The 26,789-nt window shown below is 40.4% G+C and overlaps 1 protein-coding gene across 1 annotated transcript in view; it reads left to right on the top strand.

Annotated features, from left to right (window-relative positions):
* Window positions 1-26,789, top strand: part of LOC120501343 (SAM and SH3 domain-containing protein 1-like) — a 532,792-nt gene that overhangs the window by 421,660 nt on the left and 84,343 nt on the right. The window contains 1 exon segment of the mRNA XM_039707483.1: window positions 14,054-14,182. Coding sequence (XP_039563417.1) covers window positions 14,054-14,182 — 129 coding nt within the window.

The raw sequence follows: 26,789 nt of genomic DNA, 5'->3' as shown, positions 1-26,789 counted from the left end.
CTGCTTGCCAGAGTAGTATCTTATGAGTCATATATATACCTTTAGAAGTAATATGTCTCTGCTGAAGAATGTGGATTTTACACATTTTACACTTGCAGGGATGTTTGGATGTTTGTGTTCTGCCTGTTTATTATCCCTGTTTATACATATCTGTTACAGTTCTGAAACATTTTCCTTCTCTTTTGATTCTGTGCTTGCTGTTTTCCAGCAGACACGTGCTACGTATTGCAACTCAGCCAGAAAGTTCTAGTGCAATCCTAGGGATGGAGTGCAAATTGAAAATGCCTATTTTCGATTGCTAAGTTAAGAGTCATCTCCTTTTACCATCCATGTCAGACATGCTTCATATTGTTATCAATATCATTGCATAGACTTAATGCAGCCTTCAGTTATACTGAATAATTTTTAATACTTGTGATTTTTGGAGCTCTAGTGGTTGGCCACTTTAGGGCAGTAGCTCTGAAAGCTGATGACAAATCTTTTGCATTTAAACTGCAGCTTATAATCTCTGAAGATGAAAATAAGAAAAATCCTGTTTTATAAATAAATGTTTGTATTCGTACATAATATCCACCACCACTTGGAGGTTGTGATTTCCCCTCCATTATTAGGTTTCTTTCCCACCTTAGAATTCATAAATAACCATTGTAAAACAGGAAGGGGTGTGGGCATGTTGCATGTCACTTGTGGTTCCTGTCTTCAAGTTTCCATCTTCAAGATGATTGTATGGTTATGCTTTAAAAACATGATGCTTCAGAGTATTTTTAGGGATATATCATATTTTGTATGGACGTTGGAGAAAAAGAATTCCCAGTGCAACATTTTAGCAGAGGAGTGGTAATGATACTGTGCATCAAAACCAAAAAACCCAGTAGGGAGAGGAAGTTTCTGGAGGAAATTTTTCTTCTGAGGTTTGGGGGAAAGGTCTTTTGTTTCTTGTTTAATCAGTGGAGACTGCTCTGTTGTAGGTAGTGCAAAAGGACTGCCCCTCCTTAATTGTTTTCCTCTCTCGTTACACTTATCTTTATTCTGAGTGGTTTACAATGAGACAAGAGATGGAGTCTGATCCCGTGCAGTCCCACTCCACTGTGGTGCCGTGTACTGGTGCACGCTGAATTGAAGGGACACCGGGATGGTTCACTTCAGTGAGGTGTATTGTTTCCTGCTCAGCCCAAACCCAGCAATGCATTGTTTAGATTTTGTGTCAGGGAGTATATATGTGCAGATGGATAAACTTTGTAAAACCTAAGCTTTGCTTGATAGCTATCTAAACTCAGGAAGTTAACAGGGAACATAAGGTCAAGGAGCTCACCAAAATCACTGGCATGATGGTGATGATAAAGAGTAGCTTCATACCACATGTGGTGTGTGGTCACACATAAATGAGAAGGGAAAGGGATCCTTCTGCTTATCCTTGTTATCCTAGTCGTGATGAGTCCCACTGGGTTTGTTTAGTGTGGAGTTAGAGTTCCTAAATACCAAAAGTAGGAGGAAAAAAAAGAGGTGAATGTTCTCAGTGTTGCTTTTTCTCTCCGATGGAATGGTACTTCAAGTAATCTTTGCCAAGTTACTTGTGGGTTTTAATCCCTGTCTCAAGTGTACATAGAATACAAAAGATTGTACAAATCTTCATTTTTCATCTGCCAAACCTAATAACTACTGCAGAATGCTTACAGATAGTTAATTATTTTACAAACTGCCAAGAAAGAGAGAGGAAAGGGGGATAAAAAGGTATGTTAACTGCTGCTGACCCTTCTGCCTTTCTTAGGCAGATCTGTTGCTGGGGGAGCTTTGAACAGTTTACAAAACCAAAAGATTAAAAAAGAGCAAAATAGGGGTTTTTCTCCAGAATCATGCCTGTCTTAGGAAAGTACCTCTCATATAAAGTGGAAACAGGATGGCAGGGGATGGAGGTGCAGTGAGTCAGTATCCAGAGTTGTATTTCTGTGGCCAGAAAAGTGAGAAGAGTCCTAGCTGAGAACAGTAACTTGCAACTGCTAGGAAAAGGGATTTAGAAGGATCATGTGAAAGGAAGAATTGACACCTTCATGGCAGGAAATGACTGGAGCACACACCAGGACCTTGGCTGGGGAAGGTCAGTGTGCAGGCTGACTTCTTGGAGACCCAGAGGAGATGGCTGAATGGTATGGACGTCAGGGAGCACGTGGGAAGTAAATAATGGAGATTTAAGCTTGGTTTAGAAATGAAAAGACTCATTTCAGGCACCAAGTAGGGATATCGTAGTGCAAAGTAAGTCTTCATGTCTAGTTGGTCACACCTTGTTTTGTTTTTGCTTAGAGACAAATGCAGGCTGTAGGTGGGTAATGATTGATGCGTGTATGAGTCATGTAAAACTAAACCATCAAGGTATTGCCATACCGTGATGCTTTGAATGGGTAATTGGTAGCAGAGGGCTGGTTAGCTGCAACAAGCTGGGCATGAGAGTGCAATTTACTGTTTTCCCAGAGACAGCCTGATGCCCTGTTTTCCTGTTCACATGTAACCCCTTCTGAACCAGCTCTTGCATCTCTCAGGCTTTGAACAGATTGCCATATCTGAAAATACATGATTTTCCTTTCCATTTGAAAGAGTCATACAGCAAAATCTTTTTCTTTCAAATCCTAATTCTCTGTAAATGAATGAGCTTATTTACTATACATCCTTTGTTTTGAAATTGATAATGGTGCAGGCTGTGAAAAGTGATGCAACATCTTGCTCAGAGAGGTCACTACTGGCTTTGTGTCACTTCAGATGCAGCCTGGTACAGAGCTCTTACCACTCTTGCTGGGCTTATGGGATGGTATTCCCTGAGACTGCGGTCACTTTTTTCATTTGAGGAGCAGAGTCTGTGAGGAAACTCCTTCCATCTGAAACTTTCATGTTACTGTCACTTTTACAACTAGGTGAGATGTTTTTCTTTGGCATGACAACTGTCCTGACAAATGGTTAGTTAGCAGGATGTTCTCCTTTTGATGTTCATGTCACTATGCATAAATAAGTTCTTTAAAGGCTTTGCTTGCCATCCAAGTCCAAGTGTCTTTATCTATGATTGTTTTCTTTCAGCCTGTGGTTCAGGGTCTTGTGGGAGTGAGAATCAACTATCACATTTTATAGAGACACAATTTTTTTTTGAGATTCATTAACACTGGGGTTCTGCCAGCTTCTGCTTTTTATGACCTCGTTTTAGCCATATGGAGCTTTTCAAACTGTTTTGTGCCTCAGTTTGATGTGCATCTGTGATGTGCAACACTTGAGTAACTAATTCAGTCTCCAATAAAAGCAACATAGATTCACAGACTATCTAAGTTGGAAGGGACCCATAAGGATCATTTAGTCCAACTTCCTGCTTCTCACAGGGTATCTAAAACTGAACCATAAGACTAAAAATATTGTCAGACGCTCCTTGAACTCTGATGAGCTTTGTGCTGTGATCAGTTCGATGGAGAGCCTGTTACAGTGATGGACCACAATCTAGAACCTTTTCCTGATGTCCCATCTGAACTTCCTCTGATGCAGCTTCATTCCATGTCCTTACATCTCTTGTCAGTGGGCAGAGCCACTGGACTGACAGCAGCCACAGGATTAAGCACTTCCTTGAAACAGACATGTGACATCCTTCATGTTCCCCCTTCAGAAAAATATGTGCTTGAAATACCTGGGAGATACGACAACCACACAGTTATTGAAGCCCAGACTGTAGGATGTGCTCTGTTGATAGGCAGAAATTTTCCTCTTTTATTTGTGTAAGAGGCCTATTTAGCCTAATGAGGAAGTGCTTTGGCAATGATGAAGCAGTGTGAGCACACAGGAATGCAAAAAGCCCTTCTTCACTGTACACAGATAAAGGGAAATGAGTAAATAAAATACGGAATCCCAGAGTGGAAAGGATTATAAGCTGGCAAGCGATAGAGTTCTTATTGCTAGGTTGATATCCCTAATTGATATAAACATGAAGCCCTGTGCAATCTGTGGTACTTAAAAGACACGCATCTAAATAATATTTAAATAGATTCCTCATTTTTAAGACCCACTGGAGTGTAATTGTATTCAACTTAATTAAATGAACTGAAACCCCTTGGTAACTGTGCTTTACTGTTCCTAAATAAAACACTCTCCAAAGAGACTTGAGGAAGCTTAGTTAAGACAATAAAAAACCTGAGCCCAGCACCATGAAGTTTTGCATGCACAGTATTATATTTAGTTCATCTGCACATTACCTACAGTGGTTGAGACTCTATTAACAGTGCCATACCTCTCTTAAGAGTCAAAAGCTGAGGATTCACTGAAGTGCTTTAGGGCAGCCTCTGCCTTTCTGGTTGCAGATTTGTATGAATGTGGGGTGTCTGCTTAAGCTAGTTTATTAATGCTACTCCTCCGTGCCAGCGCAGAGCACGTGGTCCCTGCAGGAGTGAGGGTTTGCAGGGAGAGCACAGGCAGGCAGGATGGGTGGCATTGGTGAAGGGGAGCCTGGGCACAGCTTGCTTACAGGAGCTACAGGAAATAATTTCTTCTGCTGCTAAGATTACAGGGGGAAACATGGATTGCTGCCATGCTCAATTACAGTTGTTTCCTTTCCTGGTAAAAGATGACCTGTCAGGAAGCGGTAGGAGTGAAGACAAGGTTAGTCCCTGCTTATGTAGAAGTGTTGGGTGTATCCTCTAGGCTGCTGAATTTCTAGCAGGAAAAACCAGAAAAATATCAGTTTGAGAAAGCAGTTTAAACATCAGCATTCTGGCTTTCCGCAGCTGGGCTGCCCTCTGCACTTGCAACAGTAAATCAAGGGCTCTGTCTCTGGGACACACAGTGCCCTGTGCTGCTGGGCACCTCAACCAGGATTGCTGATTTCCATACCTACTCCCAAAAAAGAGGAGCGATCCTGTAATGTCTTGGTGTGCAGAGCAGTGTTTTTTCATGCTTTGTCAAAACAGTTTGAAATGAAGGCAGATATTCGAGATTTCCTTTGCCCTTTCTGACATCTTAACATGGATAGCAGGAAAGCACCTTCCTCTTGGAAGTCAGCATCCATAATAGCACAAGTGGGAGTGAGTAATTGTGCTTGCTGTCACACCCAGCTTCCTAAGAGCAGCATTTCTAAAGGCTGGGATGCTCACTGCCCAGCTGGGTGATGATGCAAGGTGCAGTGCTGCCCTGTAGCTCTTGCCCTGTAAGTGCAGACGAGCTAATAGGCTCATCCAGACAAGGGAAACATGGGGCAGGCGACTGCATTCCTGCTGGGCTTTCCCAGTGCTGCAGAGTGGGAGAGGACTGTGCTCTCTCCTCTGCCTTTCAGTAGTTGTAGTTGGGGGGAAGGTCCCATGTATGATTTAGCTGCTGGGATGGTGAGAAATGATGGAACCATGGAGTGTTCTCCTGTACTAGTGCATCTCCAAAGCCAGTACTGCTGGGTTTTGGTGGGCTGGGGGAAACTGCTGTGCATAGGGACCTGCCCAGGATCCCAGGCCTGGATCCCAAAGTAAAGCAGCAAGGAGCACACAGTAGTACACTGAAGAGGCAAGGGGGAGCAGAGAAAGGATGAGAAGTTTTTTTGAGTGAACTTGACTTTTTCTGGACAAAGTATGTCCTCCTTCTGCCAAACTGTCCAGGGGAAAAGCGTAGCACAGTTTGATCTAAAGGCAGTCATTCTCTCCTGCCTTGAAACTTGAAAAGTAGTTTTGTTAGTGAAACCAGCACATTATCAAAGTTTTCTTTCTCTGAGCAACTTTAACATGTTAGGGAAGTACTGTAAACAAGACTTGCTGAGCTTACTCACTTGACCTGAGATACTGTTGACTACTCAGTTTGTTTTGCCTTTAAATATCTAAATATTTTTTTACATCTTTTTTGTTTCTATTTTTTCAGACTACTCTTTTAGTGCTTACTTGCACCTCAATTATGTAGTCCCATATATCACAGAAGATTTGGATTTGTCATACTGTGCTACTACTAAATATAAGGAGAAGAGCTTTAATGAGATGTCTTCACTATTACAGCTGATATGGCTAACTCCCTGAAATATTTATTTCATCATCTACTTGAGATGTTTGCCTTTTGCCTATCTATTTCATTAGACCCTAACTTATCTCAGATATGAAGCCACCCCCGTAATATATGCTAAATTTCCCAAATCTGAAACAGGAAATTCACCTCCATCTCCTTAATGGTATTTTTATCAGATATATGCACATTTCTTAACCCTTGCCATTCTTTTGTTTACCATATGTTTCTGCTCCAGGTCTCGGGCTAGAACCCACTGCAGCTGGTGCACATGACGTGAGAAATTTTCACTCGGTGTGAGAAAGTCTCAGCAGAGTGTGCAAAAGGAGGAGGCAGTGAGAGCAAGGGAGAAAAAACTAATGAGAGGTGATGTCAGGTGCAGCTATTACATGGCTCAAACTTGTTCTGCTTTACAAGCTGTCAATGGCAACTTGTAGCTGACTGCTGACTAGTCAGGTGGATGGTGGTGGCCTTTCAGGTATCAGAGCAGACAAGGGTTTTGAGTTACGTTTTGATGAGCTTAGTGTAGAACACCTCAAGGAAAGGAGGATAGAGGATAATATACTGTTATTAGGGATGCTGGACATTAAGGGTGCTTTGAACTAACTGTCATGAATACAATTTGCAAATATTCTTGTCTGTCAAGACTTGGTTCATGATAAATATGAACTTTTTAAGTACATTGGAATGTACATTTGCATAGACACAACTTTTTTGTTAGCATTCATATATTTTTATTTTTTCCATAGAGGATTTCCTTGGTTGCAAACAGCAGAGAGGGATCCCAGTAGTGTGCTTTTAAATTTTTTTTCATTTACAGAGGGAAAAGCAGAAATCACATTCAGAATGTCAAGAAGGCATAACAAAGCATCTCTGGAAAAAACAAAGACTTTGGGGCTTTACAATAAAAAGAAGTGGGGGGGGGAAAAACCCAACTGTGGTGATACTGGTGAAGGAAACATTTTCTTTTCAGAATATTGAAAAGAGTAAGGGGGGTTTTGGATGTAAAGATAGGGCAAAGTTATATATATATGAAATATATATGAAAAAACTTACATAACTGTGTGGTTTAATATGATTTTGTTGGGTCTAGAGTGACTGTGCTCTGAACTTGGTGGGTTCTTTCAGTTATTTCAAATAACTGCTGCAAAATCTTTGATATCAAAGCATACCATTGTGCTTTCTGCTTATTGTACAGAATCTATAAGTGTTTTAACCAGGCTGTAGAGAGCTTGACACAGTAGTGTCACATCTATTTTTGTAACTCTGTCTGTAAAGCCACATAGTTTAATGACTCAACCCTCAGATGCCATAAAAATTAATGGAAAGTCTATTGAATCAGTCTGGTCTGTATGTTCTTTTTGTTCTCAGAGTTTCTGGCTGTAGAGAGGTCAAGGGAACCATGACAACTTTTCAGCATCCTCAAAAATAGCTGTTCTCAATATAAAAATGTCATGACTTGTACGCTGAGTATTTTATGGCTTCTTCTGAATATCAAGGGAAGCGCTGGCTGCCTGGCCTTGCACTTCTGTCTCACTCACATTTCTGACCCTGCTGACTGTCAAGACAGGCTTTGAACCTGTCATTGCATGGATAGTGGAATTGTTAACTCTGCTGAATGGAAGATTGTCCTTGCTGAGCCCTAGGAATAGAAGGGAGTATTTCTCTAGCAGCTTGTTGGGTTCATTTTTAATGCAAGCATTTTGAAGCTGTGCCAGAAGGCAAAACATCAGCCCCTATTCGTAGCAGAAATTGGTAGCAAGAGGGTCAAAATTTGTAACAGAATTATAAGGGAGCTCTGCAGGTTTTCCCACAGATGCCTATCCTCACTGTGTTTTACTGTAGTAAACTGAGATGCAGGCTCTGGCCAGAGAGATGGATGCAGGTTTAACTCTTGTGTTTGGAAAATGTTTGGATCTGATTTCTATCCGCCTCCTTAGAAAGAACTGTGAAGGAACCTGGAATATTGTGTCTCAGATTGCTGAAGTGCAGCCTGAATTTAGGCATTAGTATATTTTGGAATGCAGGGAGTTCTGCCGTGAGTCCAAGGTTGCTTAGGGAAGGATGCAAACTTTCTGAAGCTTTTATGAGATTTATGATTAGTAAAAACATCTAAAAAGGGGTGGCATCTTAGTCAAAGTTGTCCCACGAAAATCTGATCATTGCTTGTGTTTATTAGGCACAAATATGTTTTCCTGCAGCAGATGTTCTCATTTCACTGCTTTTTTTGTTCCTCCTCCCTCTTACCAATCTCCCCTCCCCAATCAAGCCTGTTTGCTCTGGCCCACATTCTGGCTTTCATTTATGTACTTCTTAGAGCTATCCAAACCAAAGGTATTATTGAAATGCAAGGTCATGTTCCACAAATTTTTAGTAGGCTTCCCTGTTAAAATCTAACTGCCAGAAATAAACTGCTAATGTTTACAGTGACTCTCCACACAGTAGTCCTGTGTTTCAGGCATGGAAATGGATTTTTCTCATCTTAGCTTGTGAAGCTCAAAAAATGTGCCTTTGCCAGGGCATGATTGCCGTGTGTTGTGAAATAGCACCTTCCCTTCGCCAGCACCATTTCCACATTCATTTATACCTTATTAGGAAAAAAAGTCCTATTGTCTTCCAGTTTCTGACCTATTCCTAAAATCCCAGATTATGGATGTGCTGTGGCCATAGCTGCAGTGGCTTTTAAGTTTTGATCTCATATAGTTGCATTGTGTGCTGTAAGCTGCATTGCCATGTGCAGATGGAAACCCATCTGTCTCGCTGAACAAACAGGCTTGTAGCATCCACATCTTTGTACATTTCTGAGGTTCGTGCAGTTACGTGAATTTCACCAGGGGCTGGGAGAGTGAGCACAGGTATCCAGTAATCAAGACCTCTTTCCTAACATTCCTAATACCTGATAATAGGAGGAGGATGTGCTGGAATATGCAGCTTTGTAATGCATTTTTCAGATTCTGAGACAGAAAAGTACAGAGTAAAATAGTTGTATTTTTAAAATTTTTTTAAAAAATCTTATTCTACATAGAAATCAATGCAGAAAGTGTGCATGCTCTGCTAGTGCCTAATATTTCGGTAGACATGTAGGTTCATCAAATGTATGTGTTACTTTGCAAAGTCTGTTATTCCTCCTTAGTTATTAGCGATTTTATTTTATCATACTACTAAAATATGAATGTATTTTTACTTAATTTTACAGCCTGCAGAGCTCTCTAGCAAAACATTTTTCACTTTTACACTTTCAGATGTCAAATACAGAGGATTCTGCCAAGACATTAAACTAACTGATGTGCAGTGACCGATAAATTGTAACTTTATAATAAGTGCCAAACCGTTCCAACTTTGCTTTGTAGTTGCTCCATTAACAGGAATCCCAATGGATTCCTTTGGTATTCACATGCATATCAGAACTAATTCTCTGGGAATTTCAGGGCAATTAATCATTTTGCTCTGTGTTTTATGATGCCAAAAAATGTTGCATGCATACATTATAAAATGAAAATTTAGGAATACACTTCACAACTGAAAATAGAAATCCGAGATAACTTCTGTTTTCATTAGGTGATTAAATCTTCATTTTACATTTAACCCTTTATAAATAACAGGTTGTGTATTTCCTGGTTATCAAACTGTTTTGTGGAAGAGTCTATGCTCTAGTGAAGTCTTAGGGGAAACGTGTTGTAACTTCTTAGCAGTGAAGTGTTTGGGGAATGGTTTTCTTGCTCGATATTTGTATTGCTCACAAATTTTTTTCCATCAGAGAAGATCTGTGGGATTATATAGCAGGAGCATTGCTGTTTGCATGGTAATAACACAATTGGTGTAAAATGTTAGTGCTTTAACTGTTGGATTTGTGACAAAATGACAGAGTTTATTATGAGGTTTTGGTTTTTAAAATGTTACTGACAGTTCAGAGCATTTCAGAGGCTTCTTAAATACAGATATATCAGTAAGAACAAATTTGAAAGCTATATATTGTTTCACTGCTCGCATAAGCTGTCTCAAATATGCAAACCATCTTTATCAAAATGGGGCATAGTGGTACATGATTGAAGGCTTATTATATATTACATTGGCTTGTTATTTTTTGTATCAAATAACTGCATGATTTTTCCTGCGTGTGAAACTACTATGGCACTCCACATTTGTCTAAACCTATGAAAATTGTCACTGGGTCTTACTCTTTGTGCATCAGAGTGAAATATTTTTTAAATATTATGAGTTATGCTTTTAGTGTTCTATTTTATTAATTCTAGAGATTTTTAAAAACATCTCAGACTATTTCTTTGACCCTGTTTGTAAGGGAATGTATGACTTATCAAGCTGGAGCTCATGTTTTGCATATGAATATTTTTTAAAGACTCAAAAAATAGAATTGCAAAGCACACTGCTGGTGATTTTGTCTGAGACAGTTTAGAATTATTTGGAGACATTGGGGGGATCAGTTTAAAGAACAGACAAAATGTCATGGTTCTTCAGATGAGTGGTTTGATGATACCTAAAGTAGGTCTTGGCCACTGTTTGTGCAATAGAAGAATGAAGCATCTTCTCTTTTCTAAGTTTTGCCATGTCTTTAGTAGCGCTTGAAGGATAAAGGAGGATGATGGAGATAACTCTATGTAGGGATCAAATTTGAGGTGATGTAAATCAAATATACAAACCTTTAAGTTATGACATTTACTTACATGAAATCATGAGTGGATGCTGTGGGTCATGAGGTGTTTGCTGTCTTGGCCTGGGTTGATTTATGTATCTGTATTTTTTTTTGACAAAACCAATGCTTTCTGCATTGCCTGCATGCATAAACTCATAAAAGCAACTCTTGACCACAGACACAAATCCTTCAACTGGCATTTTCCACTGCACCTTTCTGGCGAGTTGAGGTGCAAATATTTGTGGGTTTGTTCTAATTTTGAAGCTATGGGGCTTCAAACCCCAAAGCTGTCCACATCTAGTAAGGATGGTGCACGCAGCCTTTGTGGAATGGCAACTGAATAAAGCTGTAGCTGCCCTCAGTCTGGACCCCCAGCACAAGCATGTGGCAGGGCTGTAACAAGTATGTGTGCCAGCTGCCTGTTCTCTGTGTGTCAGCTGTATCTTCTAATGGATTGTGGGATTTTTTTATGTTCCTTCATCTTTTTCTGGACACCAAGCTTGTTTTCATTTGCAGCACAGCCCCCCTCATGCAAGCCCTGAGCACTGCCAGCAATCCCTGCTGTCAGTCAGGCAGGCTGATGCCTGCAGCTCTGCTCCTCTGGACACGGCGGCACTGGTGGACTGGGTCACTTGTGAATTGGCCTTTCTTTGCAGCCACATGCTCGTTGGCAGTGGGGCCACCCACCTTCTGCAGGCTTTAATTGGGGTGCTGCAATCGAGCTAATTCTATTCTAGGGACAGTCAGAAGCCTTCAGCCTTTTGGAGGCTACCTTTAAAAATAGCACTGTGAACTGCATGCCAGCCCAAGTGAAAAATGAGCACTTGTTTGGCTGTGTTTGATCCACTGGCAGTGCCATTGCTATCCTAAAATGGTCTGTGACCACGTGTCTGAGGAGGTGTGGGGAGGAGCACTGGAGTGTGCTGAGATCCTCAGCTCTGAATGACTCTCAGCTAAGCTAAAGTTCAAATGATATGTTTGGATGTGGAGAATTTCAGGCAGTTTCAAAGTCATGAATTACCTTTGAAAATTATGAGTATTTTGGAGCAGGTTAACTTTATGGAATGTATGGTTTCCAGAATTGTAAGAGGAGATGGACTGATAGGCAATTTTAATTTTTTTTCTAGTAAGATGATGCTTCCCTGTGTTGCTCTTACATCATTACTGTTTCCAACTTGAATATTCTTAACTGGCAGAGCTTATCAAAGAATAAACAGACTCTGGCTGGGGAAGATACTCCAAAGTGAGAATTTTTGATAACCCTTACAGAGGGATATTTGTTAGGATTCAGATGTCACATCATCTCTCTGAAAGTCATACAGGTTCTCTTAATGCCCACAAAAGTGAGCAAATGAAGTTTAAGTTTTGGGGTTGCTTTTTCAGTTTGGTGTTCATTTTTTTCCCCAGCTGTGCAGCCCTGGTTATTCCTCCTGAGTGTTTAAACACTGAAAGCAGCACGTAGTCCATGTAGTACCAGAAAGCACACCCTCAGCTACCAGAGGAGGTAGTGCTACCAGTAGGAGTGTCCAGTGGCTCAGGGAAATTTGTGGAACTCGTGGTACAGGCAAAGAGTCCAAGTTTCCTCCTCAGCTTGTTGGGAAGTGATGGTTGTCAAGGAGGTGGTTGGAGGAAAACACAGGCTTCCGCTGTGAGCAGGTAGCACTGTGGCTCCTGTAGAAAGGCAGGGTTGTGTTCTCAAAGGTGCTGGCTTTTTCCCCATGTAAACTGTGCATTTGCTTAGCAGTGCAGGAAGTTGTTTGTCCAAAGCTCTGGAAAGTCTGAAGTTCCCAGAAGTGTATTTGTATAAGGACCCCAATCTTTTCATGCTTGAAACATCTCCTGTGTGAGATCTTTGGCAAGTTGAGAGGTAGGAACTACAGTAAAAAAATATGTAAGTATGGGGGCATGGGACAAGGTGTAGATATATATTTAGTGAAGTTATTTTGCTTCTGCTGCTCCAACAAGTGACATGCAAATTGTTTTCCACCTCTGGTGCACACGGTAGTGCTGAGAAAATGCAAGCTGATCTAAATTTTGGGAATGTGAGCTCTGCAAAAGTTTCTGGGGAAATCTGCAGAAGTTTCAGGAGATAACTGTTTCACCTGTGGAACAGTTTAAAAGAGTAGAAAGTATTTTTCACAGACTTAGATTTAATAGGCTTTCACTTTGATTTCAATTGGAAAGTTTTTTCCAGTTCCCTGGAAGTGATACTTCATTAGAGCAAGCCTTCCTCCTCAGCATAGTCAGAACCCTGAGAGTGGAACCACGTGCTTATTTCCAAGTAACAACAGCTTCATTAAGGTGTGGTTACTAATTAAAAGTTCCTCCTAGCTCATATGCTATAACTCAACCTTGCAATTTATGTATATTATTGGCATAATTATTTTTACATTATTTCTCTATTGCTTAGCTTTTTATTAATAATCAAGGCATAATTTTATATATATATGTGTGCATATATTAACAGCAGCAATGAAATAATAGTCTACAATGTATTCTTGTCCTTCTCTCAGGACAGGTATAGAGAGCTTATCTTCTTCATCGATGTTACTTTCTAAGGAATGCACCCAGTGACATACATGCTCTTTCATAAGTTACACGAACAGGAACACAAGATTATTCCATCCCATTTTTTGGACCTATCTTAAGTGTGCATATTGTACCTGCCCACCCCCTCACTTCACTTCAGATGGGGCATACATATCTGATGTTTAGAAAGGTTTCTCATGAGACTTAAAGTTCAGCCTTTTTATTGTTCTGTCTTATTTTCTTTATTCATAATTTTTAAAGTATGAATTTGAACTGTAATTAACAGATTATTACAATTAGGTTTCTGGCTGTAGTTGTTTCATTAGCAGTGTAGCAATTGTGCCCTGCAAAGCAGACATTTGAGACTCAACAAACCATGTTGACACCCCCATTGCATCTTAAAAGAGCAGCTGACAGAGTGTCTTTGTGGGTATCATTGTTTGCAGTCTGGCTGATTTGGTGTATTGGTAAGAAATGTTTTAGTTACAGTCAGTCGTTGTCACAAAGCAGGGCTACTCGTGGTAGGGTCAGTGAAATGTGTGTAATGACTGGCTCTTGGAAGAGCAAGCTTGGAAGAACCAGGTGCTGCTGGGAGAGAACTGGGGCAGACAGTGCCTGAGGATGTGTTGTTCTGCTGCATTGTTGTCCCTGCCTTCTTTCTCTCTGTGGGAATTAACAAAGTCCCACCTGATTGTGAGGAGCTGTTCTGGTAATCCAGTTCCCAGCTGTTCTTGATGTTAGTGTGCTCTGGGATAGGGATGGAGAGGATGACCTGAGCATGATGTGCTGCAGGGACAGGGCTTTCCTTCATAGTTGTGGTGCTACCTTTAAGTTAGAATTTTTAAATTGATTAATCTGTTTTCTTTGTCTCCCCTGTAGGACGGGTCACTGGGAAATATTGATGATCTGGCACAGCAGTATGCAGACTACTATAACACCTGCTTCACAGATGTGTGTGAGAGGATGGAAGAGCTGCGCAAGAGGAGGGTTTCCCAAGACCTTGATTTGGTATGTAGAACAGTTACAGCTTTATTAACAAATAATTGCCATTCATGCTCCGGATGAAGAATCAATATTACAGCTTGAAGAATTCTACCCAGGGAAATAACTGTACGTGGTTGTGTTCACGCATGCCAACGTTTCAGCCAACTCAATTAAACACTTGGAATTAACCGGATTAGGTTTTTTCTAGGTATTTTTTATGATTCATTAAGCCTTGGAGTCTGCATTTCTTATTTCTTCTTTAATTAGAGTACTTCTTGCATGCATTTGGTTGCAATCCTCAGCTCTGGGAGGCAAGATACTGTCTGACGAAAGCATCGTTTCCTTGCTCCAGGATGCTCCCAGTGTGAGCACAATGAAACTGTGCAGACTTTCAGTTGCACTGTACAAACTGTAAAGAGGTGCTTCTCGAAAGTCCAGGGCGCAAATACTCAGGCTCCCAAAGCAGTTCTGACAACCCCTTTCCATTACTTTATACGGTATGTAACCTGTAGAAGGTGATATGGGGTCACAGAGCCTTTCAGGATGGAAGGGACCTCAGGAGGTCCCTAATCCAGCAGTCAGCTCAAAGCACTGTCAACACTAAATTCAAACCAGGTTGCTCATGGCTTTATCTCATTGAGTTTGAAGTCTTCCAGGTGTGCAGAGGTTGCACCATCTCTGAGAAACCTGTTAATACTGCTTTGCTATCTTTATACTGAACTTCTATTTTTAAATAATGTTTTTTGAGATCCTCCCCATAGCATTTTATACCTGTTGTCTATTGTTCTCATGAAACATGCCTTTTTGATACCCTTTCCACAGATACAAGTAGGTCTTCTTGAAACTGTCTTTTCTGACAGCTGGGAGCTGAATCTTGCAACTCTTCTTGATGGGCATGGGCAAAAGTCCTTGAGGGTGCCTTGGTAACAGCTGTACCTGATGATATGGATTTTTACTTTTTCTTTTTGGGATTCCAAAAAGATACCAAATGAGAGGTTTCCAGAGTTTGTAGAGACTACAAACTTTAGTTATACAATTAATGGCAGCAGAATCAAGGCAGGTAGTCATCTTCTGGCCCTCTGAAGTTTGTTAGTGCCTTCTTTATTTTTAAATAGGGAAAAAAAAAAAAAGCAAATGTGTTTGCAGATCTGTTGCTCCAAGAAGTTCCAAGGGTTAAACAAAAAGCTATTGCAGGAAATTCTTTTGTAGACAGACCCTTAAGGCTTCTGTGCAGAGAAGCTGATGGCACAGAACTGTGATTCTCATGAACCCCCACACCTGGCAGGCCTGGTATTGTCAGTAGCTGTTGGCAGCAAAGAAACCCCCTTTCATGGTGCTCTTGGAAGGCAGCTCCTGTGCTGGGTAATGGAGTGTGCCTTATGGCGGGAGAGGACCCCTTCCATAGACAGATGGGCCTAATTTGGCACCCCTCACTTCTGAAGCTGCAGAAGCCAGGCTGGAAAAAGCCATGTGAGCTTAATTAACTCACATCAAAGGTGCAGATCTTCACGCTGGTTTAAATAGATGTCAGCTAACCAAAGACAGACCATCAAGTGATTCATTCTGTTCCAGAGAAGCTATAGTCAGAGAAAGTGGCTGTGTGAAAAACAGCCTGGAGATTCCTCTTCAGCGTCTCTGATACGGAGTTTGCTTACTCTAGTGGTCCAGTGATGACTTCTTGAACTGCCAGGTCAGAGAGAAGACAATGCAATTGAAAATTAAATTAGTGCTCCATTTTTGCTACATCTGTCACTCCTATAATATAGTTTCTAGACATAAGATAGCCATTCTGCTGATAACATATGAGCCTATAGATATTAGCTCAATTGCCCAACAACCGCATCCAAATAGTGCTGACTGCAGCTGAAATTTGCTCTCATCAATGAACAGGCAGGCTTGACTTAGCTACACAGAGAGGGGGGAAGTGGCCGTGTAGATCAGAACATGATTTTAGTGTGATGAACAGAGTGAGTCACTTGTTGTGGTGTTTTTTGTCTCTAGACACCTTGAGGAAAGGTAGTATATTGGCAGACATTTGGGGATAGTGAATGGGAAGTAATGCTGGGGTAAATGCCCAGTGCACATCCCAGATGTGCTATGATAGCAAAGAAAAAAAAGTACCAGGTAGCAAATATATGCAGCTCCAGAATTATTACACACCAGTATTCTTGGTCTGTTAGTGTAGGCTGACCTTGCTCTGCCATACATTGCTCCTCTAGCAGGGGTGAAGAAGACAGTGCTGCCTCTACACCCTCTCTTACCAACAGTGGGGTTGTGCCAGAGCTGGATGTGGGCACTGTATCAGTTCTTCCTCCCCTCCCCTTCTCCCTCTCTTTGGTGAAGTGAACATAGCAGAGCTGACATGCATGGAGTATTAGTGCAGATTTTCAGGGGTTTGCTGGAGTGGCAGTTACTGAATCCGTATGAAAATGCAGTATTGAGTGCATAATACTTAGCAACAGAAACATAAAAGGCCAAGGCTAGGTTGCTGCTTTTACTGAATGCGCTGGACAGAGAAAGAGCAGGTCAGGCCAGGAGTCAAAGCATCCTCTAAACTCTGCACAGAGAGGCCCTGTCAGGAGGAGCAGTGTAATAACAAAGACATGCCTGAGTTGGCAGAGCTTTGGCAGGAACATGTATTTAGCACCGGCTCGCCCAGATTGCCCTTTGTAGCACATCCACTGGAAGGACAGAAATATGAACTGTTTATTGCTGCTTCTGTACCCTTTGAAATAATTTTCAGCTGTTTGGGTGCAAGTGTTGATATCTTGATTGTATATTGTACTTTCTAATCAGCTCTCCAGCCTTTCCTCTCAGAGCATGGCCATTTCAGTCTAGATATCCTGCTCTGAAGTGGAATTTTTAATAAAATCACTTGGTAAGATTGTTTGGAAAAGCAGCATATCTTGTAACAAAACAGTGGGTGTAGATGGAGCTGAACCCAGAATATTTTTCCAAATGGTAATGCTGTCAAGGATTGTTAGTTGTCCCTAAACACGATAACTGCTTTCTGTGTTTGGAGTTTTGCCTATGTTGTTGTAATGGAGAATGTGCTTGGATTTGGACACTAATGTTTGTGAACAGCATGGGAGTTGCCCACATTTCCTAGCATTTGGCCTATTCCTGTACACCATGTGGGCTTTTGGCTGAAGAAAAACTGCAGGTGGAGTAGATAGAGTGGATTTCCAGGCCCAAAATGAATGTATCCCTGGTAGTACTGAGGTGGACATGTGCTAAAATATAGTTATGGCCAGAGAAGTGGCTCTGTGAGGATGGTATTTTCTAACTGTTCACATGACATGCTTTTCTTTAAATTGGAGAGACACGAATTAGATGGATGAACCACTCAGATGTATAAGGAATTGGCTGGATGGCCACACTCCAGTGGTTCAATATCCAAATGGAGATCAGTGACAAGTGGTGTTCCTTAGGGATCAGTATTTGGATTGGTGCCATTTACCATCTTTGCTGGTGACAGGGAGAGTGGGATCAAGTGCACCCTCAGCAAGTTAGCTGACGACTCCAAACTGAGTGGAGTGGTCAACACGCTGGAGGGAAAGGATGCCATCTAGAGCAACCTGGACAGGCTTGAGAGATGGACCTTTAAAAAAAAAAACAAGTGCAAGGTCCAGCAAATGTGTTGGGGCAATCCTGTCCACAGGTACAGGCTGGGAGGAGAATGAATGAAGAGCAGCCCTGGGGATAAGGTTTTAATAGTGTTGGTGGATGAAGAACTTGACATGACTTGTAGTCATGGGCTCACAGCCCAGAAAGCCAGCCAGATCCTGGGCTGCATCAAAAAGAGTGTGGCCAACAGGTCAAGGGAGGTGATTCTTCCCTTCTACTCTGTTCTGCATCCAGTTCTGGGGTACCCAGCACAGGAAAGATGTGAAACAACATGTTCATTCAGCTTGGAGAAGAAAAGGTTCCAGGGAGACCTCACTGCAGCCTTCCAGTAGCTAAATAGGGCTACAAGAGAGCTGGACAGTCACTTTTTACAATGCCATGTAGTGATGGGGTGAGACACCGGAACAGAGAAGATGTGGGTGCCCTGTCCCTGGAAGTGTTCAAAGCCGGGTCAGATGGGGCTTTGAGCAATCCCATTGCAGTGAGTCTGGAACTAGATGATCTAAAAGATACGTTTCAACGCAAACCATTCTATGACTTGCTTCCTTTGTGTCTCTGGGGTCATATCTGCATGGCTTACTGACAAAAGCAGCTTTTGCCTTGCCTGTCAGCAGGGCAGGACAGCACTGACTTAGCCATGAAAGAGCAAACTGCGTTCTGTTGTCTCATCCATCACTGACAGTGGCCAGCCAACTGCTGCTGCCAAGTCTGTATTGGAGCTCATGAGCTTGAAGTCAAAGAAGAGCTTGAAGTTTTCTGATGGACTCTGACAGCTACAGTTGGGGCACTGCGAAGTTGCATCCATCTTTTGTCTTGCAAATTATATGAAATTAATGCCTCTGAAAAGCTAAATGGCATAGTAGTATACTTTTTTTCCCCACATTCATGTAATTAATTTCATTGTGTAGAAGAGGAAGTGTTCAGAATCTCTCTCTTTACACTGTGGTAAAGCACAATGAATGTATTTGGAAAAATTTTACCTTGCCTAATCCTGGGTGTTTTTACAGTACCTGCACATGTACACAGTTAAAGCTAGAAAATAGAAAAAAAAACACAAAACCATCATAAGTTTCTTGTCCTACTTCAACATCAATGTACTCTTCCTAAGTCTTGTTTGCATGGTTTTAAAATATGCTCAACATCCAGTTGTTTGATTACAGATGGAGTTGACCATCTAGGTGATGTCATCCCATATAAATGATATGTCCAGCAAGAAAAGGGGGAGGAAAGGTAGCAAAAGTAGAGTAATTAGTAATTTGAGTGATAGAGTAATAATGATTTTTTTCCTCTTTAGAGGTGCATTTGTATGTAGCAATATCATCAGGCTATTTGAGAAACTAGCCAGCCTTTGCTGAAGCACACTAAAACACCCAGAACAGTTGTTGTAGTCAGTGATTGATATATATTTTAAAAATCTTCAACAGAGTTGGCCACCAAAGCTGGAGTTGGGATGCTGAATGTGTTTGTGGAGTGTACCTGTGTCTACTCTATAGCTGACAGTAGTCATGTCTGCCATTCTTCACATCATACATTAATATTTCAGGATCCTAGAATAGACTGCTTATTCCTGCTATGAAATGATCATCTCTGCTTTGCTAATTCAGTACTGGCTGCTTTTACCATTAGTCCTGAGAGGACACCTCTGCATCTCACTGGAATAGGATCCCACTATTTTGTTTTGTCTTGCTGGCTGTAGGAGGCCCTCCAAAGTATAAACAACATCTGAGTTTAATTTAAAAGGCATCTACAGCACAAAAAGAAAAAAAAAACCAAAAAAACAACCAGCTGGAGAACGCAGAGATAAGATTTCCTAATTTTTTGAAAGTCTCCAGGCCTTATGGGGCAGACATGCAGAAGAAAAAGTAGCAGTAGAAGGTGTGGACTTTGAACCTCATTGTGGGGTTTTTTTCCCTCGGAATAGATTGAACTAGGAGAGATTAGGCCTGAGTATGAGTTACATAAAGTAGATTCACATAGAAAATAATTAATGGAGACTTACCTTGTGTGCAGTCTCAGTCTCTCCTTATTTTAGGCTTATCTTTATAAGTTAAATTCATAATGAGATTTCATCATTAATTGAGCTTTTCAAAGGTAGACACAATGGAAAGTCTGGAACAGACAGGATATTTTTAGTGTCTCACATCACAGACCAAGGCAGCAAAGGCATTTAAATATAGAACTAGCATTAAACATGAAAACAAAGCAAGGCTTGTTCCATATGCAGCAAAGTGAATACCATTCTTAAACAGTTCTTAGTTCACTTAATACTAGCAGACTAAGTAAAAAATCTCTCCACTTTCTGCAAGCTAATGACCTCCTGCAGTCTCACCACTGTTTTTGTTGGAAGGCCGTTTATGAATAATCCCTTAGGCAAAATCTGTTCATTTATAGGCTGGAGACTCAGTGGACTTTGCAGCTGTGCTGGTTTGGGTGACCTTATCTTCCTTTCATACTTTTGGAGGACCCTTGTGTTTTGGAGTAGGATCTTTTGTTTAACACTTCTGGTCTTCTGAAGTATTTTTGGTAATGTCAGTGTTACAGGAAAAATAGATTGTCAAAGGTAATTGGTTTTTGTTTGGTTTTTTTTCTGAGCTGGTAATACTGTTATAAACAAAATAATATTTATGCTAGAAAATATTACTTCTAGCAGTCTGACTGATTATTGTGGAGGGGAGAAATTCTCTTTATAAGTGTCCAGCTATTCTTCATCTTCTAACATAATTTGTAATCATTTTCTTGCCCCTTTACATACAGCAGGAATTTTACTTTGAACCTTAGATCAGTTGAATGTATTCCTACTGTGCTCTTCTTTTATCCCAGAAACAGCACAGATCTGGTGGAACTGACAGAATAGATTTGTATTAACTCTGTGATTTAATCTCATTGGAGCCTGAGGACTAGAGGGAAGGAGTAATTGATTGACTAACTTTAGCTCCCTATATTTTTTTTCGTTTCTTTCTTTAGAATTTAAAAGTGACAGCAAAACTGGAAATGTAGGGCATCATGCTGGTAAATTTCATTGCAATGGATACAATTGTTTAAAAAGAGCAAATTAAATTGTCATTTAAGAAGGTGCAACACTGAGGGGAAAAAAATCCAACAAAACAACCAGAAAACCAAAACTAACGAAGAAAATCAACTCAAGCCCACTCAAACTCTGTAGTGAACAGTTGGTGGCGTGCAGCCCAACTTGCAATTCACATATTAACAGATTTCCAAGATACCCAGCTAAGTGGCATTACTCTGGGAGGACAGCAGTGTGTACTGGCTGTGTTAAAGTGTCAGACTTTTGTAATGTGATAGCAGCTAAACCAACAGGGTTGGTTAGAGCCTAAAAGAGGTCATGTTTTCTATTAAAATTACTCCTCTTTGTCTTTGCATAGTGTCAGCTTGACTCCTCAGGCAGCCTTGCTGTGCTCTCCTTCTGTGGTTCCCCAGCCACTGCTCACCAGTCTGTGTGTTGAAGACAGCTGGCAACGACTTCAAATGTCAATTAATTGTAGCACTTGCTTGTGCTTCTTCGAAGTCCCCAAGCAGGGAAACACCTCTATGGGTCCTCAAGGAATAGTAAGGATACTGCTCAAGATGGATGTCGTGAGGTCAGCTGAAAAATCTCACTTGCAAGAACCATAACAGCCTTGCAGGTCATTAGGGAAAACAAACAGGTCTTAATCAATAATAGATCAAGAGCATGTTGTGAGGAGAATGAGAAACACATCGTGAGTATTGGTGCACATCTGGATGTGCTTTGGAATGTCTGTTTCTCTGCAGCAGAAGGACACTCTTCCAGCAAAGATGCTCAGAGGAAGGCAGGCCTCCATCTGTGAATTCAAAGGGACTGATTCCTTTTTTTCTTCTTCTGCTGGCCTGGCCCCTGCTCTTCATGATGTAGGTTCTGATGCTCCACAGCTACTCTCCTTTGATCTTGCCATGCTTTATCTTCTCTGAGTGTTGTGTAGGTTTCCTGTTTCAGCAGTGTTGCCTGAAGCACACAGAGAAATGCTCCATTTCAAACAAGATGCTCTGTGAATTTTGTGTTTGAAGGAGAACTCAAGCAGTTTGAAGAGACATGATTTCTTTGGTGAATGATTAATCTGTTTTCCACAAAATAATGAAAAGGAATGGCTATCGGCTGGAAATGCCTCTTCCTGACTCTCATATGTCATATCCCTCTTGATTTATGTTTTTAGGTTTTCCCCAATGGTTTAGATTGCAGCTTTAAGGGAACATAAGGGAACAAAGTAATCTGGGATTATCACATCCAGTTTTTCCGTGATTCTTAAGGCTTCTTTGGTTGTTCAAGCAAATAGAGTTGGGAAAGGCAATAATCCTGTAAAAACATACATATGAAAATAAATAGGTAATATGTTCAAAAGAATTCTATTTCAGTTCCTTATCAGAGGGATTAATTTCTTGCATTGCTTGTGGGCATGATGAATAAAATCAGTTATGGATTAGAAACTAATGAAAGAAGAAAGACTTGAAATGATTAGCAAAATTTGGAATTCATAAGCTTGTTATGAAACACAGACTGGTAATTTTTTGTTTATGCCAGTGTCTTTTGCCTGTTGCTGTTGAAGTTCCTGATGAAACCACAGTTAAAATTGTTTGGTTTACAATTCATGTGAAACTAGTGGCAGTAGAATTGTGTACCCCCATGAATTTAAGGCTGTGAGGATGATAGGAATAGCATCATATGAGTCAATGGTTATAGATATGAAAAAACAGACAAGCTTTTCATCATATAAGACTTTATTCATGAGACATCCAGATATATTAGATGATAAAAAGGTAGCTAAAGAAAAATCAGAATTTGTAAGCTTTCTCTAAGACAAAATAGGCTGATAAACAGTATTTGAAAGAAGGCACACAATTCAGGCTTCTGACAGCTTTCTGTCTTGCTATGTCCACAGATCACCGAATCAGAATCTGAGTTGGAAGAGATCCACAAGGATCACAAAGTCTTAACTCTTAAGTGAATGGTCCATACAGGGCTTGATCCCACAACCTTGGCGAGTTTTGGTTTTTTTTGGCACCAAGATTTAACCAACTGAGCCAATCTCAGGATCATGGTAGCCCAGCAAAGATAAAGCTGTAGTTGAAATCCATTTTGACAAAAGAGAGAGATTTTATAGTTTTGAACCATGTCCCAGGTGCTGGAAGTCACACAAATGAGAAGTAAGAAGGAAGTCGGTCATCAGAGTAGCTTTATTTTGTTCATGTGGTTAACTGTTGAAAGCTGCCTAATTGGAGCCTTCAGTTGCTAGCCTACACAGAAGCTCACCAAATAGTTTTATTTCTCCTTTGTCTAGCACTTTCCACCCTCAAAACCCTTGAAAAACATTAATTAGCCATTGTTGCTTCCTTTGAAGCTGGTAATTTTGGTATCATTATCCCTATTTAGGCCTCGCCTCCCTGAGGCCTAAATATCAGCTGCTGATAATTTACCTATGTAATTCCCTAATTCCTCCTCTGTAGCTAAATTTGCAACAGAGTAACCTGAAATTTATAGTAAGCTCTGAACAGCCTAATATACACAGTGGTGTAGCTGCAAACAAATCCTGGCCAGTGAAGCAGTGAGGCCAGTGGGTGACAGACACTATGGCTGACCTGCAGCTCAAGCCTCAAATCCAGTCCATTAGAACAGACTTCAAAAAACCAAAATTCTGATGTACTTCAAAATTGTGGCAGATTCTTTGGGTGTTCCTGGTCTGGCAACTTCCATTTGTGGCTGGAATGTGGAGATCTGATGAAGAGGGTAGCTCTCTTGGTCAGTAGCTGACTGCCACCATCTCTCACTCCTACCATCCTGCCTCTGCTTGAAATAATTGTCTGACATATGGCAGGGGTAATAGAAATGCAGAGGTGCTGTGGAAGAGACTCTTGATTTCTTCAGCATGTTAATTTCACTGGCATAATGTCAATTGGTGATGACTGAAAAAAGTGCTCTTATTAAACCATAAATTAGGTATTTCATTTTGAACACCTGTGGGAAAGCATGAGAAATGAAGGGTATGGTGTGCAAAGTAGTAGGAGGTGGTGGTTTGATCCACTGCTGTAGAAAACCAAAATTTGGTTCTTCCCTCTGCCTGAGGAAACCTGAACTCTTATCTCTTATCTTGAAGCACAGTACTCTGCAATTTAATATTCTGTCTTAATCTTATCTGTTGATCAACCCTGTTCAGATATGTAAACAGTTCCTGGTGTAGCAGTGGGAGTAATAACATCACATCTTCCAGGTAGGCATCTTCACAAAGTTAGGGAATCTTTTCTTTCAGGTTAAAAAATTCAAGTATTTTAAACATGGTTCAACAGGAATGGAATAGGAATGTGAATCTTAGCCCAATGCTTTTGGACACCTTTTGTATTTTTATATGATACATTCTTATATAAAATAAATAATAATATAATTACATTTATATATTTTGGTTACTTCACACCAGAATAATAGTCTAAAAAGGAACCAAGATGCTGACCCTCTAGCAAAATTTAAATTTTTTTTTTGGTTGCTATTTTTCACTCCATAATTAGTTTGGGTAATATTTTGGTTGTAGGACAGACAATAGCAGAAAAGTTATCTCCCTTGATCTCTTTTTCTTTGAGTAGCTTCTCAAGTTAATAGCAAGACTAGCTTAATGCTAGGGTGAATGAGCGTTTTGAGGGACTTGGTAACTTTGGTTGTCCTCCTTTGAGCTGTGTTTAGCCTTAGTAGGTTTGTTTTCTTGTGGCTATTGAATTGCAGGTGGTACCTGTAAACTCACACATTTTCTCTTGAAATATATACAGATGTTATGTAGCAGTCATTTTTCATTGCTAAGAAATGTTAATGTTCTTCAGGTTTTCTTTAAACAGTGGAAATGGAATAACACCAAGAATTGCATCAACTGTTGGTAACATGGAAATATGAAGTATCTCATAAAGCTTTATATGACTGAATGACAGGGTGTATTTAGAAATGGAACATACATTCTTAAAATGTAGATAAAAAAATGTAGATAAAAAAATGAAATATGTTCTTTTCAGTGTTTTACATTTTGGCTAAGGTAAACAGTTTCTACAGAAGCTAAGTAGTCATCGAGTTTTGTTGCTGAAATTTTGGTCTGAAGGTAGGAAAGGACATTAGGAGGAAAGAAAGGTGAATGTAAATTTTGGCAGTTGGACTTGCCTTTTTCAGAGCTTCCTGCTCAGTTTTTCCACTCTTGTAGGTTTTGTTTGAATTTTGGGTTTTTTGAGGAATAGGAGATAGGTGCTCAGGTAAGAAGCCTCAGCTTTGGGGCTGAAAGTGTGGGGTAGGGAGTCTGAGAGGAGCAGGTGCCCCAGGAGCTGGGACCTCTCTGCATTTCTCAGGTGGAAGAAGAGGAGAGAAGATTTGGTCTTTGCTTGCTTACAAGGGTAAGGAGTGAAGTGTTAGAAGGTTGGGTGAGTAGGTCACTAGAAAACTAAGGTGGAGTAAAAAAGAACAGATGATGCACTCTTGTGGCTGCAAAGGGTGAAAAGTATCATAGGTCTGCAAGGTATTTGTGCTTGTGAGCCCTGAACTGTCTGCATGGACCAGAATATTGTAATAGTGCAACATAATTTATAAATAACTAAAAAAAAATCCATTTAAGGCACACAAAAATGTTATAATCTGTTAAAAGTTAGAGCTAGAATGGTTGCCAGTTCTTGGCAGAAATGTCTTCATGCACCAGTGCACTCTTTCTGTGAATCTTTCATGGTCATTGGTCATAATGCAGGCTTGCTTTGATAAGGCACAAGGTTTTGAATAGCAGTTTGGACCTTTCATTATAGGTACTGCAGGAGAAGTGGTTGAGCCACAGTCAAGGTTCTGACTGCCACTACAAATGGGTTGCTCTGGAACTTTGCAAGCTCCAAGATGAAACTAATGAGAAAAGAGAAATTAAAGAATTGAAAAAGAAAGTCATGTCATGGTTGGGCAGTTTTTTTCTTTGAGTGTTTTATACAACTGAAAACACTTAGGGGCAAAAGAATAAAATTGAAGTTAGCCCTTAGTCCAGCTTCACAAAATGACAGAAGAATTAAAACTGTTAATGTTTAAGAATGAACTGCAGAAGTTCAGTGAAAAACACTAAGAATACAGAAGGTATCTACTGTATTTTAGCTTCATTTGGAGCAGTTGAAGGGTATGAGTATCCCTGGAGTTTGCATCCTAAATGCATTTCTTCTGCTCTTTAAAATTATAAAAATAGAAATACCTTCCTGACCACAGTTCGGTCAGCAAATGGAGAAGAAAGCAGGGGAAGACATCTTATCGGAGTGAGTGATATGGAACATCTGAGGCCTGCAATGAAGTTGAAGGAGATGGGCATTTTTCCAAAAGTCACTTTCATGGGAAGCACAGCAAAGTATAGTGGGAAATACTCTATATCCATGCAACAGGAAATATTATTGTTGTCCCTAAATAGTGTGAACACAATTGATTTTCTCTTCTTAGTGATCCATTGAGATTCTACTGATTGAAACTATGTAGATTTCTAAAACAAGCATTATTCTATAGTGGACTTTGTTGACAGTAAAAAGGGTATAGTTAGGGCAACCATTATAGTTATAACCATTGGGCTTATAGCAGACTACCTGTTGTTTCCTTTCAGCTTTTCACATAAATGGCTTTTTTAATTCTTCTCTATTGAATCTTGAGGTCCTCCTAGCACTGAAGAATGTTTTATAATTCATTATCACTGACATACTGTGAGATTGTTCCTTTGAAAGGCTATTTCTTATTGCACAGTAGCAGCTCTTCAAGTATAAAAGCTTTTTTTAGAGATTATCACAGCACTTTTCAAATCTCTGTCTGTAAACTTAGGGACTCTCTTAAAAAGCTAGTGTTCTTGCATCTTTTTAATGATCTCTGGGACATGTCTTCTTGTATTTTTTGTTATGCCTAAAAATCCCTTTATCATTTTATGACCACAGTCCCTATCATCTTCTGTCAGTTTTGAAAACAGGGATGTTTTCTGTATGAGATCACAAGGTTGCCATGAGC

The sequence above is a fragment of the Passer montanus genome, unplaced genomic scaffold, assembly GCF_014805655.1.
Source record: "Passer montanus isolate IOZ18808 unplaced genomic scaffold, ASM1480565v1 scaffold2, whole genome shotgun sequence".
Taxonomy (NCBI): Eukaryota; Metazoa; Chordata; class Aves; order Passeriformes; family Passeridae; genus Passer; species Passer montanus.
Note: the sequence above shows the minus strand (reverse complement) of the source record. Positions and strands in the feature narration are given on the sequence as shown.